The 18,525-nt window shown below is 44.4% G+C and overlaps 2 protein-coding genes across 3 annotated transcripts; both read right to left on the reverse strand.

Moving 5' to 3' along the window:
- Positions 1-8,347: 8,347 nt before the first annotated feature.
- Positions 8,348-13,041, reverse strand: LOC115135589 (7SK snRNA methylphosphate capping enzyme-like). 2 transcript variants are annotated; one of them, XR_003864511.2, is made up of 6 exons: positions 12,742-13,041; positions 10,341-12,274; positions 9,957-10,175; positions 9,599-9,722; positions 9,365-9,470; positions 8,348-9,284 (listed from the first exon to the last, which is right to left on the reverse strand). XR_003864511.2 is itself a non-coding variant. In XM_029670434.2 (5 exons), the coding sequence occupies exons 2-5, from the start codon at positions 12,231-12,233 to the stop codon at positions 9,430-9,432; spliced, it is 2,277 nt and encodes a 758-aa protein (XP_029526294.2). In that variant the 5' UTR covers positions 12,234-12,274; positions 12,742-13,041; the 3' UTR covers positions 8,348-9,429. The 2 variants fall into 2 exon arrangements, 1 of the variants encoding a protein (XP_029526294.2); XM_029670434.2 differs by having other exon boundaries at positions 8,348-9,470.
- Positions 13,042-15,957: 2,916 nt separating this feature from the next.
- LOC135573713 (transcription factor HES-7-like) lies at positions 15,958-18,240 on the reverse strand. Its single transcript, XM_065023354.1, has 5 exons — positions 18,231-18,240; positions 17,970-18,046; positions 17,754-17,849; positions 17,204-17,294; positions 15,958-16,757 (listed from the first exon to the last, which is right to left on the reverse strand). Exons 1-5 carry the CDS (start codon positions 18,238-18,240, stop codon positions 15,958-15,960), a joined length of 1,074 nt encoding a protein of 357 aa, XP_064879426.1.
- Positions 18,241-18,525: the final 285 nt, after the last annotated feature.

An 18,525-nucleotide genomic window follows, 5' to 3' on the forward strand; every position in this document is an offset into this window, starting at 1 on the left:
CAGCTGTGACTTGGACTAGGTTACAAAAAGACATCACAACCAGGGATGACAGGACTTTTCTTCTTCACAATGCAACACTTCATATCGGCAAAACTTTGCAGAAGTGCAAATACTCAAACTTCAACTGTGGAATTCTAAATAAGGTCATTTGTAATTGACAGTATTAGATTAGGCTACTTGTTGTCTTTAAGGTGTTGATGATCTGACCATGTCTCACTACTTAACCCCATTTCTTGTCTTCTGGTTTGGGTTGGAGCCTGAGAAGAAAATTGCAGAACATTTCAGTAATCACATTTCATGGAATATTATGCCACCCAGTGGTACTATAATGAACTACAACAAAGTGACAACATACAGGGGAAGAGAAAAACTCTAGCCTGCTGCATGGGGAATGGCGCGCTATAATGTCTCTTTCTACCCCCTCTCCTGCACCTCCGCACATTGGTCCTTCTGTGCCTCCTGCGGAACAGGCGGGAAGTGTGTCTAATACTATTAGTCGTCTCTGGGGCACTTAGATTGTCTTTACAACGTCAGACATTGTTTGACTTGATACAGTTAACTCGGACTGAACAACTGCATTTGGAAAGCTCAAACCACTGACTTTTTTGGCAAGAACTTCACTCACTACTTGCATTGCTGATGTTTGAAACTCCTGGCAGGGGAGTTTTTGGATGATCATAGGTGTTCGCGTGCAGGAGGGACCAGCTTCACTAATATTTTGGATGATCATAGGTGTTAGCGTGCAGGAGGAACCAGCTTCACTAATATTTTGGATGATCATAGGTGTTAGCGTGCAGGAGGAACCAACTTCACTAATATTTTGGATGATCATAGGTGTTAGCGTGCAGGAGGAACCAGCTTCACTAATATTTTGGATGATCTTAGGTGTTAGCGTGCAGGAGGAACCAGCTTCACTAATATTTTGGATGATCATAGGTGTTAGCGTGCAGGAGGAACCAGCTTCACTAATATTTTGGATGCTCTTAGGTGTTAGCGTGCAGGAGGAACCAGCTTCACTAATATTTTGGATGATCTTAGGTGTTAGCGTGCAGGAGGAACCAGCTTCACTAATATTTTGGATGATCATAGGTGTTAGCGTGCAGGAGGACCCAGCTTCACTAATATTTTGGATGATCATAGGTGTTAGGTGTGCAGGAGGAACCAGCTTCACTAATATTTTGATGATCTTAGGTGCTTCACTAATATTTTGGATGATCTTAGGTGTTGCAGGAGGAACCAGCTTCACTAATATTTTGGATGATCATAGGTGTTAGCGTGCAGGAGGAACCAGCTTCACTAATATTTTGGATGCTCTTAGGTGTTAGCGTGCAGGAGGAACCAGCTTCACTAATATTTTGGATGATCTTAGGTGTTAGCGTGCAGGAGGAACCAGCTTCACTAATATTTTGGATGATCTTAGGTGTTAGCGTGCAGGAGGAACCAGCTTCACTAATATTTTGGATGATCATAGGTGTTAGCGTGCAGGAGGAACCAGCTTCACTAATATTTTGGATGCTCTTAGGTGTTAGCGTGCAGGAGGAACCAGCTTCACTAATATTGTGGCTGCTCTGGTATTTCCTTATCAGGGCATCAAGGTCACCAACATGATTCGAAACAGTGTCGCCCTGTCACCCTTTTTGATGAGTGTAAATCAGTCAACAAACCCTTACTAAAACCAGAAACCCCATAGGAGTTGTCAGGGCTGACAGTGCCACCCATAAAAACTTTGCAGCCCACCTTTCCACAAATATGTCTGTTTTTTTCCTAGAAAATTTGAATTGTCCTATTTTCGGCAAAGTAGGAGGGCACCATGACATCACCAGACACATACTGTACTGTGCCACTTAAAGCCTCTTTTTACATACAATCTCTGCTTTCACCAGGACTTAAAACCAGGGCTTCCTAAAATGCTTGCCCCAACCAGTCTAGAACCCAGGTACAGGTATATCTGCAAAGCACATGCACTCCTCCATATGGTTCATAGGTTCCCTATTGTTTTATCCAAGTGGGAGAGGTGACTGAGTTCAAGATCAAATACACTGAAGCAGTCCATGTTATTACAGTTTAGGCTGACATTATTTTCTTAAATCTGGAAATATCATTTTAAGGGAGTGTTGCTAGTGTTGTTATCAACTGTGACACAACTCCCGGCATTGACAACTTAGATGGAAAGATACTGAAGATGGTAGCTGACTATGGCCACTCCTTTCTGTCATGTCTTTAATCTGAGTTTAGAGGAAAGTGTTTGTCCTCAGGCCTGAAAGGGAAGCCCGAAGTCATTGCACAACCTAAGGCTGGTAAAGCGGACTGTTCTAACAGCAGACCTATCAGCTTGCTGGTCAAACACAAAAAAATGGCGTTTGACCAAATACAAAGCTATTTCATCTGAAAACAAAAGGACAACAGACTTTCAGCATGCGTATGAAGAAGGGCACTCAACATGTACTGCACGGACACAACTTACTGATGATTGGTTAAAGGAAATTTATAAGAAGAAGATTGTGGGTGATGTACTGTTAGATTTCAGTGCAGCCTTTGATATTATTGACCATAACCTGTTGTTGAGAAAATATATTGTGTTAAACCGTGGGGTGTTGGGTTGAGTGTGCAGAGATGGACACAGAGACAGGGTGGTTCTAGTCAGAAAACACAACTTTACTAGGCAACAAAAATAAACACAACACCAAAATAACTCAGGGTTGGCTCTGTCCTTCTTCACCTGTTCGGCTCCATGCCTCTGGTAGCTTCGTTCCCCTCTGGAGGCTCACTCCTTGCCTCTCTCTTTGTCCTCCTCACGGTGTGCCATGGTACTCCCTTTATGTGGCCTGCATGGCTGGTAGGCACTCTCATCTAATTACCTTTACTTGGGGCCATGTACTCCCAGCAGAGGGACTCAACGTCGTGGCACATACCTCCCCTCTATCACTATCCCCCGGGGTAGACATCCCAGGATACCACCCCCTTGGCCTCTTAGCCCTGACCGGGAAGGAGGCGTGCTCAGGGCTAGGTTTACATCCCTCCTGGAGAGGGTGTCCGCATTGCCATGCTGGACACTCGACCTATGGATGACAGAGAAAGAGAATCGCTGTAATGACAGGAACCAGCAGGTGACGCGGTCATTTGTGTCCTTACCTCTTGCCATCCACACAAGTGGGGCATGGTCAGTGATCAGGATGATCTTTCTCCCTAGGAGGTACTACTTGACGGTGTCCAGCGCCCACTTCACGGCGAGGCACTCCTTCTCGACAATCGAGTACTTCTACTCCCTCAGGAGGAGCTTCCTGCTGATGGGGTGCTGCCCGCCTTCCTGCTCTTGAGACAAGAGTCGGACGCGTCTGTGTGGACCAGGAGGTTTTTTGAGAAGTCCGGGGTGATGAGTACCGGGTGCGAACATCGCGCATCCTTCAGGGCCTGGAACGTTGCCTCTGTGTCCTCCGTCCATCGCACCGTCTGGGGTAGGCATGCCTTCATTATGTCAGTGAGAGGAGAAGGTATTGTGGCAAAGTTAGGTACAAATCGACTATATTAGCCTGCTAACGCCAGGAACGACTTCACCTGCTTCTTGGTTCGTGGGACCAGCCATTCCCTAATGGCATCCAATTTATTTTCTTGGGGCTTCACATTGCACCGCCTGATACGATAGCCCAGGTACTCCACCTCAGCATAGCTCAGCTTGCACTTGTGGAGGTTTGCAATCATCCCCGCATCACTTAGCGCATCCACCACTACCTGTAACCTACAGAGACTCCCAACTGTCACTGTGCATGATTATATCATCCAAATAAGCAGCAGCGTACTCACGGTGCGGGCGCAGGATGCGGTCCATGAGTTGCTGAAAGGTTGCTGGGGCCCGTGGAGCCCGAAAGGAAGAACCCGGTAGTGGTATAGGGGCTATACCACATATATAATTGACGTCACCTACCCGCTCGACGATGTCGTAGGTCCCATGCCACGTAGCCAGGAATTTGCTTTCCGTTGTGGGGTTCAGGACCAGGACGTTCTCACCCGGGTGGAACTCTCCAGGTTGGGTATAAGCGCTCCTGGGCGCATTGCGCATGGGCCATGTGCTCCTTCACAACTGGCCAAATCGCCTTCATCCTCTCTCTCATCTCCTCCACGTGTTCCACCACGCTGCAAAGGGGGTTCGGTTTATCCCCCCTGACTTCCTTGGCTAGGTCCAGCAGTCCGCAGGGCCGATGGCCATACAGGAGCACAAAGGGGGAGAACCCAGTCAATGCTTAGGGTACCTCGCGCACGAGAGCAAGATCTCACGTTTCAGTCCTTCATAATTCGCTGCCTGGTAGGCGTTCAAGTCGAAGTAAGCCTTCTGGGCCTTCCCGGAGAGGTAGGGTGCCAAAAGGCTGGCCCCCTTGGGCCATCCTTCCCTCTGCGCCGTCCTCTCGAAGGTGCACAAATATGTCTTCACGTTATCTTTCTCCATTAGCTTGACCAGGAACTGATTCGGGCTTGACTCCTGAGCCATATCTCCCTTCAACTGGGCTACCTCCGCTACCAGTCTGAGTTTTTGTTGGTGCTGCTCCTCCAGCGCTTGCTCCTGGAGAACCTGTTGCTTCTGCTGGCTGCGGATAAACTGAGCCACCAGTTCCTCCATGATAATCTCCCTATGCTCGACCCCACGGCACCCAAAGCAATGTATCTAATAGAACTCAGAGTTTTCTTTAATGGAAGCCACTCTAATGTCAAACATGTAGGGTGTGGTGTACCACAGGGCAGCTTTCTATGCCCTTTATTATTTTCTATTTTTGCCAACGACAAAGCATGTGTGTCTTGGTATGCTGATGATTCAATCATATATGCACTTCAACAACCACAGCTAACAAAGTCACTGAAACCCTTAACAAAGAGTTGCAGTCCATTTTGGAAAAGGTGGCCAGTAAACTGGTCCTGTATATCTCTATAACTAAGAGCATTATATTTGGTACAAATCATTCTGTAAGTTCTAGACCTCAGCAGGATCAGGTAATGAATGGTATGGCTGTTGAAAAAGTTGAGTAAACTAAATTACTTGGTGTTACCTTAGATTGTAAACTGTCATGGTCAAAACATATAGATTCAACAGTTGTGAAGATGGGGAGAGGTCTGTCCATAATAAAGAGACGCTCTGCTTTTTTGCCACCACACTTCAAAAGCAAGTCCTGCAGCCTCTAGTTTAGTCTTATCTTGATTATTGTTCAGTCATGTGGTTGAGTGCCGCAAAAAAGACCTAGTTAAACTGCAGCTGGCCCAGAACAGAGCGGAACATCTTTCTCTGCATTGTAATCAGAGGGCTAATATAAATACTGTGCATGCCAGTGTCTCTTGGCTAAGAGTTGAGGAGTGACTGACTGCATCAGTTTTTTATTAAAAAAACAATGTGTTGAAAATTCCTAATTGTTTGCATAGTCAACTTACACACAGCTCTGACAATCACACTTACCCCGCCAGACATGCCACCAACAATATTTTCACAGTCCACAGTCCCGAATCCGTACGGGAGATGCAGCGATGGGACAAGACTATAACTACCAATTGGATACCATGAAATTGGGGAGAAAAAAGGTAAAAAAAATATATATATATATATTTTTTTGTAAATGTGTCGCGAGCCGGATTGAAGTGCCCTGCGGGAAGTGGTATAGCCCCCCCCCCCCTTGATATAGAGCCATTATTGCATGGAACTCCTTTCCCTCTCATATTTCTCAAATGACTAGAAAAACTGGTTTTTAAAAAAACAGAGAAAGCAACATCTTACGGCACAACGCCTCTCCCCTATTTGACCTAGATATTTTGTGTGTATGTATTGATTTATAGGCTATGTGTGCCATTTTCTTATTTTTATTATGTAGTCCTCTCCTTGAGCTGTTCATGTTTCATGTTTTGGGTGGACCCCAGGAACAGTAGCTGCTGCTTTCACTAATGGGGATCCTAATAAAATACCAATACTAACTGTATTAAAATCTGTAGAGTACAAATATGAGTTACAATGAACAGAAATATGAAGGCAACATGCAACAATTTCAAAGATTTTACTGAGTTACAGTTCATATATGGAAATCAGTCCATTGAAATGAATTAATTAGGCCCTAATCTATGGATTTCACATGACTGGGAATACAGATATGTGTCTGTTGGCCACAGATACCTTCAAAAAAAGGTAGGGGCGTGGATCAGAAACCCTGTCACTATCTGGTCTGACCACCATTTCTGTCGTACACATCGATCCAGAGCATCCCAAACATGCTCAATGGGTGACATGTCTGGTGACTATGCAGGCCATGGAAGAACTGGAACATTTTCAGCTTACAAGAATTCTGTACAGATACTTGTGACATGGAGCCGTGCATTATCATTCTGAAACATGAGGTGATGGCGGCGGAAGAATGGCACAATGGGCCTCAGGATCTCATCTCATCACGCTATCTCTGCGCATTCAAATTGCCATCGATAAAATGCAATTGTGTAGCTTCATAGCTTCACCTGCCCATACCATAACTGTACCACCACGATGGGGCACTCTGTTCACAACGTGTTCACAACGTTGACATCAGTAAACCCACAGGACACCATACATGCTGTCTGGCATCTGCCCAGTACAGTTGAAACCGGGATTAATCCGTGAAGAGCACACTTCCCCAGCGTGCCAGTGGCTATCAATGGTGAACATTTGCCCACTGAAGTCAGTTACGGAGCTGAACTGCAGTCAGACCCTGGTGAGGATGACGAGGACGCCGATAAGCTTCCCTGAGACGGTTTTTGACAGTTTGTGCAGAAATTCTTTGGTTGTGCAAACCCACAGTTTCATCAGCTGTCCGGGTGGCTGGTCTCAGACCATCCCGCATGTGAAGAAGCTGGATGTGTAGGTCCTGGGCTGGCGTGGTTACGTGTGGTCTGTGGTTTTGAGGCCGGTTGGACGCACTGACAAATACTCTAAAACAACGTGGGAGGCGGCTTATGGTAGAGAAATGAACATTCAATTATTTGGCAACAGCTCTGGTGATGGATGCAGTCAGCATGCCAATTGCACACTCCCTGAAAACGTGGGACATCTGTGGCATTGTGTGTGTAACAAAATATTATTGTGGCAAAGGATAAATGCTCACTAACAGGGATGTAAACAAATTTGTGCATACAATTTGAGAGAAATAAGCTTCTTGTGTGTATGAAAAAAAATGTCTAGGATCTTTTATTTCAGCTCATGATTCATGATTCAACACTTTACATGTTGCATTTATATTTTTGTTCAGTGTACTTTCTGAAGGACAGCTAAACTGAAAGACAACTAAGAACCTAGAGATTATTATGGCATATTTGCAACGCAAATGCCTTGTGACGCAAAAAACTTTGTAGCAGTGTTTCCGAAGACATTTACTGTAAATAATTGAAAATTAATCATTTAATTCCCCCTTTGAACATGCATACACTCAGTAAAAAGTGTGCTATCTAGAACATAAAGGGTTCTTCAGCTGTGCCCATAGGAGAACCCTTTGAATAACCCTTAAAAGTTCCAGGTAGAACACATTTGAGTTCCATGTAGGACTCTTTCCATAGAGGGTTCTCCCTGGAAGCAAAACGGGTTCTCCTATGAGTATAGCAAGCTCCCAAAATAATGTTATAGCATGATTCAGACAACCTTATTGAAATGAGAAACTCCCTGGCAGTTATAAGCCCAAACTTCCAGAAAACAGCTGCTGGTTCTGTTCTACCTGATAAGGAATTGCACACACCTGGTGTCCCAGCTCTAAATCAGTCCCTGATTAGAGAGGAACAATGAAAAAAAAAAATCTGTGGTACTGGCTTTGAGGTCCAGAGTTGAGTTCGAGGGGTCTAGGGGTACAATACACCAGCTTCTCAAACACTCTCTGACGTGGGCCCGGATTGGTTGCGAAGGGGCATGCTGTTAGGGGGCAGGACACCTGACAGCTCTTCGACTGTGCAGGCCAGTCGAAGGACTTGTGGGATGGAGTGCATACAGAAGTGACTTGTTGTAACTTGTGTTTACCATTTACTGTTGCTAGTAGTTCATGATAATTGTTTCCATATCTCGCCTATACAGTCATTACTAGTGCTCCTGCTGTGCTATTGTATTCATGCCAATTGTAAATAGCCTATTCATTACTGTTCATCTCCTGTACTACAGAACCACATCCTTCCCACATCTATTCTGTCTGTTGTGTGTGTGTGTCTATGGCAAAAAAAGTTCCCTTGTGTGTAACTCTGAGGTCACCTCACTCCCCTCTTACCAGGGGAGGTGCTTGTGGGTCACAGGTCAGCCCAAACTGAGAATCACTCTCGTTCAGGGCCTGTGGATGAAGTCCTCTGTGCTCATTTAGTCATTCCACAGACTGCATTTCAAATGATTTGTTTATTAAAACATTTCAACAAAATCAGAACTAGACCAGCATTTGCCCATCTGCTGGTGATAGTAAACAAAGTATTAGGCGTAAGAATTGAGTAAAGCGTAAACAACATTACATTATGAATTGACTGGGTTAAAGTGAGATGGATTGACAATTAAAGTCCAATCGGAGGCCATGAATAGACTACATATGATTAGTTGGCAGCAACTAAATCATATTGAACACACGACACGAATCCATTGAAAAGAAAGAAAAAGTACCAAAAGCAATAGACAGAACAGGAGTAAAACCAAACAAAACACTGATCCTTCTTATTATAGCCAAAGTAAAAACATTGATCATCCTCTCAGCATTGCCAACTCCACCTGACTGACAGTTGTTCTTGAATCAACTACCAATAGGAAGAGGCAGGAACATTCCCTGGACGCAAAGTAGGACATCTGGAAGAATGCAATCCGGTCCAGGAGCAGACTGAAGACAGGACACACTCATCCACAAAGTCACATTGAGAACAAACTGCTTTTCCTAGTCAGTCAGTTAGGACACAGAGGAACTCAAGGACAGTGTTAAAATAAAGACTGACCCTATTAAAAAATAAAATAGAAATGTCCCTACAATGAGTTCCATTTGGACATAACATGGAAATAACCTTTATGTAAAGGATTCAAGTTGGGTTTCGCCAGTCCATTCTGAATAAAATGCTGGATATGTTGATGAACCAACTGAAACAAATATATTCCTTGACTGAACAAGAGTACAAACAGTAGTAAAAAAATAGGGAACACGGCCTGTGCATTGGGAGCAAAAAGTCCAAAGTCATGATTGAGTTTCCCAAAGCTTCTCATCATCTGGAGTGGAGTTCGGTGAGTGGAGAAGCCATCAGATTGTCGTTTTATAGAATCTAGCGTCATGTTTTGGACTCCTTACCTTCAAAACAACACAGCATCAATGTACAGGCATGTAGAAAGCTGACGGAGTCTGTTTGGGGTTGAGATATATATGCTTACAGGCTGGAGATTAAGGTGTCTCATGGTGGTTTGGGTTTATACTGCTCAATGGACTTCCAGGCAGATTATGTTCCTTTATGAAACAAGTAGATTGGCCTTTGAAAACCTGTGGAAAAACAACATAAACATCCATTTGTTTTAGAAACAAAATGTACTAGACTGAAAAAAAAAATGAAAAAAGGACAAAATAAAAAAAATCTGATGGATATTGTAACCTATCGACCAATGACTTACCTCTTGACGAACTGTTAGGTGTCCCGATCAACTCGTAGCTGGAGAATCCCACCTCAGATGTCAGATATGTGGAGAACTGTTCTGGTTTGAGGCGGATGCTGTGGTAATTCCTAAAGATGCTATCCTGTAACAGTAAGAAATAGGGAGATATTATTATGTCATCTTGAGTCCTGAACTGCCCCAAAGCTGAGCACAGCTGCGCATCCTCATAGGGAATTTTGCAAAGAAACATGCTACTTGTTAAATGGTTTGAGTTCTTGTTTTGGCTATCATCAATATGGCTAATTCTGTATGTGCATTTGGCCAGTGTAACAGATCACACGATTGGTGCTCCTTACAACACTGCCCACTCTCTCACCGTGAGTTTCTTCCTCTTGCCGTAGGTGATCCAGGGCTGTGGCTCCAGGACGAACAGGCCTCCAGGACGCAAGTGTCTGAACACTCTGTGGAAGAGGCGCTTCAGGCCACCGTCTCCCCAGTTCAGGTGGACCCACTTGGTAACGCTGAAGCACAGGATGACGTCATACTCTGGTCGCTGGGTCAGCAACAGAGCATCACTCTCCAAGACATAGTTCCCCTGAGGAGGAGAGGGAGGGCAAGAGTTCTGAACAAAGTGTGATATTTCTCTCTGAAGGGTCACGCAGACGTAGAGGCAACACAGTATTGTTCATTTCATTCTTAATATAATGAATAACGATTACTAAATGGAAAGAAACAAAGGCTGAAGTGCACGCACGCTTACCTTGATAAAAGAGACATTGGAGGGGAAGTCACCGGGAGGCATGGTGGGTGTTTTGGGGAGTGGGGGTGCTGCTATGGGCCCCCTGGAGATATGCAAGGAGACCGGGAAGGAGCTAGTCCCCAGTTCAACAGCAGGCGCTCCAGAGTCCTTCTCCTGAGCCCCACTCTCCTGATCTCTTCTCTCTGCGCAACGCGACAACGACACACCATCCGCTGCCTCCACTGAGACACAGTCGCTTCTCACCTGCTTTTCGACATTTCCATTCTCAGCCCTGCTGTGCTCTCTTTCATTTTGTTTGAGTGTTTGTTCGCCTGAGTGTGACGCGCCTTTCTTCCTCTCCTCCTGCCTGTTTGCCTTCTCTTCCTTCCTTTCCTCTTCCGGCCCATTGGTCTTCTCCTCCTCCCCTGCAGTTCGCCGGGCCTCCTGGGCCTGCAGCTCTGACAGGTAGTGTCTGATGTTCTGGCGGGCCGCGTGCACCAGACCCCCGTCAATGTCCAACCCCAATATGCGTGAGGGCCGCAACTTCTTAGCAATACACAGTGTCAGGTGACCCGTGTTGCAGCCCAGGTCCAGCACTGCTTTACCCTGGAACCACTCTGGACGCAGACAACGGAACCGCGGGTCCTCAGAACAGCCTGGGTTGCGGTAACCATAGTACTTGTTGTAGTTCCCATACTGGAACTTCTTTTTGTTGCCTTGGTGCTGCTGTCGTTTGTGCTGGTTATGGGGCTGCTGTTGCTGGGAGGACCCCCTGGGACCTACCACTGGGGTTTGGAAGGAGGACTGTGCGTTTCTCCCGGGCCCAGCTCCACGGCCCTTCTCCTCCGTCCCTGACCTGGACATAGGAGTAGATTGGGCCATAAAAGGGTCTGTTTTACTAGAGTTGCGTCTGCGTTTGCGTGGCCGGCTAGTGAGCTGGTTCGGGCCTCCGGATGTGGCTGCCGAGGAGTCTTCCGGGGCTCGAGGCTGGGCCTGGGGGGCTGATACAGTGAGCGTGGCCTCATCCCTGCAGTTGGAGGGGTTGATGTCGTTACCATCACCACCCTGGGGGTCCAAGATGGCTGGGACACTGGCTGCTTTGAAAACTGAGGCAGACGCAGCACTAGCAGATGCCAGGTTAGATAGAGAAGAAGCAGTGGTGGTCACTTCACCACTTCTCTCTGAATCTGACAGGTCCAACCCGGAGACTGAGGACCCCCCACCACCTCCTCCATGGTGTCTGTGGCGGTGTCTCCTCCTGCCGCCACTCTTAAAGGGCGACACAAGGAGGCCCCTACCTCCCATCCCACAGTTAAGGTTGAGAGGGTCAGTGATATCCCTGGGAATGAGGATCTCTACAGGGTCGCGGTTCTTGGCAGGCAGCGGGGAGGACCTGGGTGTCTCAGCGTTCAGGGCCCGGTTCACGTCCTCATCCAACAGACTGTTGAGGTTCAGCGGGTCAAATATGTTTCCTCCCAGCAGGAAGTTGGTGGGCAGAACCGAGTCACTCTCAGAGTTGGCCCGTCGTCGTCTCTTACCTGCTGGATGCTTGAACCCTGCATTCATTGTGCTGCGACGCTTTGAGAGTTTCTGCTGTTGCTGTTTGGGCTGCTGCAAGCCATTTTTTGGGTTAAGGTGCTGCTCAGTCACCATGGTCTCCTTTCCAACACTCTCTGTCTGGTCGTTGGGGTCAGCAGACCTGCTGTGCTTGGTTTGGGCCCCACTGTCTGGCATGGGGCAGGTAGAAGCACCATCAGTGCTATCTGGGTTGGCCAGGGTGATCTCTGGGACTTTGGTGGTATTGTTGCAGCTTCCAACGCATTCTGAGAGTTTTTGGGGTGGCAGAGGTGGTGCTGGGTCCACTTTCGTACTTCTGGTTGGAACAGCCTCTTTTTCAACAGACATCTTTATCATCTTCCACTCAATATTTTTGGTGCTGACATGGGACCACCATACTGAAAACACACACAAAATGGATTATTACAATGATCTCTGAAATGGATAAATCATAATATTTATCAATTCATTCAATTGGACAATTGTTCTCAGTTTCTGCTTTCCTGGCTATTTCAAGCACTCATTCAAAATATGACAACTTGTAAAACTTGCCATCCTGATTTGTGCCTGCATGATATTCTATAAGAAGTCCCCAAAATGCATACATGTCACTGGATATAGGCTAGTAGAGGTTATTGGAGGCAAACGTTGAGTGTACGTCTACAATGAAGAAATGTAAACCATCTCCTCAATGCCTACTTCTGCGCGTGAACACGCTTTCTAAATCCTGTTAATGAATGGCGATATTTTCCACGAATCCTCCTCTTTGTGTTCATGAATAAATGCGACGAAGTCAACTGCAAACTTGTCGTCTAGCTACAGGATGAGGCAACTGTATGTTTATCAACAACAAGTCTCAGCTCACCGTTCCCCCGCCTTCCCGTGAAGCTGAACTGTCACACTCCCTCCCGAGTTACTGGCGTTCCCCGCAGCATCTGCTTCGTTGATAGCTTGGTTGTTCGCTAATATTCTTTTTCACTGTTGAAATCAATACATTATGTTTGGGAGAAAAGCCTCTTCAGAATTCATAAAACAACCAGTCCTGGGTGAATTTCACTAAGATTGTAAACTCGCTGTACACAACAAACTCCGTTTAACTTCTAGCTCAACAGCTCAATCTCACGCAGGTTGAAAGGTTCAAAGGGTTGTTTTAGCGTTTGCTAAGGGGCTACACTCGTAGACAGGCCTCAAAACCAATAAGGTTACGATTTTTAGGCAGACTTCCTAAAATTGACCAATTACAGACGTGCGGGGGTTGGCCAATTCACGTCGACCTAGTTTTACACACAAATAGGTGTCCCATAATTTGCCTGTCTGAAATTAAATGTGTTATTCCCCGCCATTTGGAGAAATTCCCTATTAAAATGTATTGTAAACCTGTATACGGTCAATAAGCGCCATTTAGTTCACATTTTTTTCATCAACGGAATGTTGTAGAGGCAAGACTAAACAACAGATTTACAAACGCTCCCAACCCCTCTCATGATTTCCACTAGTTACCACAGCCACCAAGTCAAAATGGGCTAGGTCGTAAAAATTCATGAAAACAAACATTTGCTTTTTGGTCTAAATTTAAGGTTAGGGTTAGGCATAATGTTCGCAGTGTGATTGGGGTTTAGGTTAGGTTAGGTTTTAAAATATATTTAAATAATTTATATAAGAAGATTGATGGGAGGTAAAGGTATTGGATTCGTTTTGGAACCGGGATGCGTCCCAGGCGTGAGCTGGGTGCCCAGTTGTCACTAGTTACCGCAGCCACAAAGTAAAAAAGGTCTCTACCATAAAAATAAAAATATACTTTTTGGTCATAATTTGGTCATAATTTAAAACATTGGAGTAAAACAAGCTTATATTTGGGGTTCTCAGGAGGCATTTGTAAGTAACATTCTTCAAGAATCAAGCAGGTAACCTAGTGGTTAGAGCGTTGGGCCAGTGACCAAAAGGTTGCTGAATCGATTCCCCAAACTGGCAAGGTAAAAATCTGTCGTTCTTCCCCTGAACAAGGCAGTTACCCCACTGTTCCCAGGTAGGCCGTCATTGTAAGTAAGAGTTTGTTTTTAACTGACTTGCCTCGTTAAATTTAAACAAAATCAAAAATGGATGTAGCAGCTTTAGGGTTACATCCATGTGTGCCTCTGAGTGGTTAAAGCACATCACATCCCTCAGATCCCGGTGCTTGAGAGTGAGAGACACACGCTTCAGCGCCAACTCAGTGACACTACGTACTTTTTAGGTTAGCAGGACAGTGTGTGAAGTAAAATAATAATAGCCTTCCGATTGCTGTGTACAGGACTACAGGGCCACACAGTGAACGGGATGTTAGAATATCCTACTGATGGAGCAGTGGAAATCTGTATGTTTTTTGTTGATGTACCCTTGAGCAGGGCACTTAACCCCAATTGCTCCTGTAAATCGCTCTGGGTGAGAGTGTCTGCTAAATTAATAAAAGGAGGGTCAAATCAGATTTAATAAGATACATTTTTGAAATAGTCAGGGTTTAGCCATAATTGTGGCTGTGGTAACTAGTGAAGACCTAAGTGGCCTGCTCCGGCCGACGGCGAAGTCAGCTCAAAACAAAAGTGATGTAGCTCAAAACAAGTGACATAAGGTTAAACACATGGATTAATGAGTATTATTCTGTTTTTCCAAGTGCAAAACTGGAGAAAAAAAACTATTTATCTTCATTCCAAATGAAAACTAGTTAAAAAATTCGAACATTTTTTTATGGAAAAGAGAGGTTTGACGTTTCTGAACGGTGCACCATTCTGCCTTTTGACAACATGACCAAACGGAGCAGATTGCTGTTCCATTTGAGAAGAGCGTTCCTCCTTCACGGCTTTTGCCCGTTCACGTCATGGGCCATGCCCCACCGAGGTTCTTCTTAATCGAACTCCCCCTTTCGCTGGCGAGAATTGTAAAATCGTGATTTGTAGTTTTTTATGCAACAATGTCGTCCTGTACCCCTGGTTAAAAAAAGTATATTATCTATAAATTCTATCCAACCATGTCCAGGATTTCTCCTGTATCCCTTGTAAAAGGGTTTATTGTGGACTATACATTTCAGGAAAGTTGCTTTGTTACCTCTAACCATATTGCCCAGAGAAACTGTTTTGATAAAATTATAATCTCAGGTTAATTTATTTAGACTACCCTACATTTAAATCGCAGTTGGCGTTAGACGCATGTTGTCGTTGCCTCTGAGTGAGCATTGTATTCCTTTGCTCTTGACTCATAATATTGTCTCCTTACCCTTTTTGGGAGGATTTATTTAAAGAAGTTAATATCTTTAGCTGGACTGACAACCAAAATCAATAGGCCAGGGTTGTTAATTGGAATCATAATAGATAATGGGCTTTGAATGCCAACTACAATAGAGCCAAAATCTTAAATCATGACAAATATCTCAACCACACTGATAGCCTAACTATCAGTTATAACTAACACTTAAACCATGATAGTGTTATGATCACGATTTTGATAAATAGGCTCTAGCAGTGATTACATTTCTAAACCATTCATTCAGTTTAGATCAATCAGTAGAGATGATTTGAAATGTCACATTAGCACTGACATACAGTGAGTCAAGATGGAAATGAAGTGAGTTAGCAAAATAAGAACTTTATTCCCCTGAGTTTAATTACAAGACTTTGTACATGATCAAATATAAATATATATACAATGTTTTACATGATTTATAATTTAGGGAATAATCCAAGACAGGGAAAAACTGTTTAGGAATGTAAAAGAAGAAAATCCATTGTCCATGACAAAGAAAACAACGAGAAGCTCCAGGCAGTCTACACAGTAAGCTCTGTAGAAAACACAACACAGCAGAGAACTCTTCTGTCTGTTAAAAGGCCTTTTAAAGTGACAGTGACAGGTTGTCAGAAAACTTTTGATTGTCCTTGACCTCTTGACATTTTTCTATCTTAGTCGGCCCTCACCACGTGCTGCTTAATAGGAAAGATGAATGTTGTCCTGAACGCGTCCGGTGATGATCTGGATGGCCAGATGCTCTCAGAACACAGATTGTGGAGACCTTTATGTGTCCTGGTGGATTTCACTTACCCTCCATTGGATATCAGGGCCAGGGCCTCCATATTGCCTGGGGCTGGATTTGAAACAGTGACTGCCTCAGAGTCCTTGTTGGGCCGTCGGGCACAGGGCCAGAGGGACATAGAGGGGTGGGGATACTGGAACCCAGGGGAGTATGGTCTGGTACCAGAGGCGCCACAAGTAGAGATGTAGAGTGAGATGAGGATGACAAGGAATCTGATCGATGTTCAGAGGGAGAAGGAGAGAAGGGGAAGTGGCAGGGCATGGTGAGGTATGGAGAGGTAATGGTGATAGGTGTCGAGGAGCTGGAGTAAGAAGGGGAGGGTGGGGGGGAGAGGGAGTAAGGAGGAGATGGGTATGGGTGTGAGAGGTGTTGGGTAGGGTGGGGGTGGTGGAGTACAAAGGTGTTGGGATAGATTGGAAGAGAGGTGTTGATGTAGGGGAAGGTGGCCTCCCTGCTGGCTCGTTGATGACCCATCCCTGTACTTTCCTTCCTGTTCTGAACTCTGCCCAGTAAACATTGTCCTTCTGCTCCAGAGCCCCAGGGCTGGAGGTCCAGGGGAAAGGTCTGGCTATGCACCCTCCTCAGAGGGCAGGCACTGTGGGCATCCAGGTGGTCCCTCAGTTCCTGGACAAAGCTCTCTCTCTGGGAGGGGTCCACGCTGTCAATGTAGTTGCCCAGGCGGGAGATGCATTCTCTGAAACCTGCACTGTAGATGGGGTTGGGTGGGGGCTGTGTGTGCTCATGTATGAGGCCTGTCCTTTTGGAACTCACAGTACTAGTCACTGGAGCAGAGGACTCTTTCACATGATTTTCTGAAAGGGCTAGTGTTGGTCAATAGTGATTCCAGCAGTATAGGGAGAACATTTAGGAAGAGAAGAGAGGACAGAAAGAGACAAATCGAGAGATGGATCCATGTGATGTGAAGATGAGAGTATGAGAAAATATCATGATAGAATGGATGACGAATTTGGAGAGAATACACACATGGGCAGAGAGAGGACAGTGTGAAGAAGCAGGATGCACATTTGTGGGAGAATTGTCAACAGAATTTGCAAGAGCCAATGTGTATGTGTAGGTGTTTGTAGATAAGTTATACAAAGGGAAGATAAGGAGGTTTTGGGGAGAGAAAAATAAATAATTATTAGCACTCACATTAATATTTCATATTCTATATCAACAGTTTGGGGCATATTTCGCTTTCTATTTATGAAATAAACTACATGAAAAACACACGGGCAAACTATAAACATTTAGGATTGATAGATACCTTTTCTGTCGTTCCCATTTGCTTTTCTTCGTATGTAATCGACAGTCAACTCTAATATTTCAGCTTTTTCCAATTTTGGATTTTTCAGCCGCTATGAGAGAGAAGAATAATCCTACTGAATATATTGCATTACGATCAACCATTACGAACAATATTTCGAATTAATTAATTATGAATGATTTTTTGGTATGGAAGTGATGATTTTATGGTTAAATACAATACTTTTAATACAAATATAAATTGCTAAATTATATTTTGGACGTGTCTATCAAGTTCCTAACAGACACCAAGTTACGTTTTCAATTTCATTAAATTAAGGTCTTGGATGGATACGTTGGTAAAAACTCGGAAGTTTCGCGCAACAGCATTTCTTCGTAGTTTTCACACGGGTCCGCTTTCCGTGTGGTTGTATGGGCTGTTTGAAATGTAATTAATAGCTTGACAATGTGTATTATTGAAATACAACGGATCTATATTTTCGATAATAACATTGCACACAATGAACTGATTTCAGAAAGCTGTTAGAAAAGCAGTGGTCAACTCAACTCACCATGTCAGAAGTGTTGCTTAGCAGTATAGTCCTTAGCTCATTCAACCGTTGGTTTATCCTATCACGCCTCTTCTTTTCAATTACCGGTTTAAGAACCTAGAAAATAATCATCATCATCAGTTATTGCAACAACACCAAATCCAAAAACAAATTCACTGCCACCAAAATATAGATTATATTTTTTAAACATCAGTTTTACGCACGATCTGGATTTACCCTCTTTAAGGAATTACGATTATTCATGTTTGATCCTTCCAACTTTCCTCGATTAAGTAGGCCTCTATGAATAAAGACTACTTTTCCAAAAAGAAAATGATGTATTCATCCAATCCGGTCAAGGAAGCTGAAAAGGAAGTCTCCACACTAACCAACAAAGCTGGTTCATTTTTTAAATGAGGCCGCAAAGCTACTTATAAGGTCAAGCAGACCGACTGTCATTGGTTGAAAGGTGACAATTACGTTCTCGACCGTTCTCACTTCGTTGCATGCCTTCTTGATACTCACCAAATGGATTTTATGTTCAAAGATACAGTAGCTTCATTTCAGGAAATCAATGTGCATCTTTGGAATGATCTGGAATGTGTTATTTACAATATAGCATAAACATTTAGAATGAACGTAAAGTCCATAATATAGCAATTTATCTTAATCCTAACATGTAGCTATTATGGCTGACGACGTAGGCTGTGTGATTCTGTGCATTATTTTTCAGCCATATGCTTACAGTATTAACGTAATGAGCTGTAAATGCCCGGCTTAGCCTTCTCTGACC

Source organism: Oncorhynchus nerka, linkage group LG10 (genome assembly GCF_034236695.1).
Source record: "Oncorhynchus nerka isolate Pitt River linkage group LG10, Oner_Uvic_2.0, whole genome shotgun sequence".
NCBI lineage: Eukaryota > Metazoa > Chordata > Actinopteri > Salmoniformes > Salmonidae > Oncorhynchus > Oncorhynchus nerka.

Excerpts from the sequence above, each read along its gene's own strand:
- LOC115135589 (XM_029670434.2), bottom strand. The coding sequence starts at position 12,233 with ATGATAAAGATGTCTGTTGAAAAAGAGGCTGTTCCAACCAGAAGTACG. Across the intron at positions 10,176-10,340 it reads CCAATGTCTCTTTTATCAAG|GGGAACTATGTCTTGGAGAG; the intron begins GTAAGCGTGCGT and ends TCTCCTCCTCAG. Across the intron at positions 9,723-9,956 it reads GCAAGAGGAAGAAACTCACG|GATAGCATCTTTAGGAATTA; the intron begins GTGAGAGAGTGG and ends TTACTGTTACAG.
- LOC135573713 (XM_065023354.1), bottom strand. Across the intron at positions 17,295-17,753 it reads TAAGCAACACTTCTGACATG|CGGCTGAAAAATCCAAAATT; the intron begins GTGAGTTGAGTT and ends TCTCTCTCATAG. Across the intron at positions 16,758-17,203 it reads AAATGGGAACGACAGAAAAG|CCCTTTCAGAAAATCATGTG; the intron begins GTATCTATCAAT and ends GACCAACACTAG.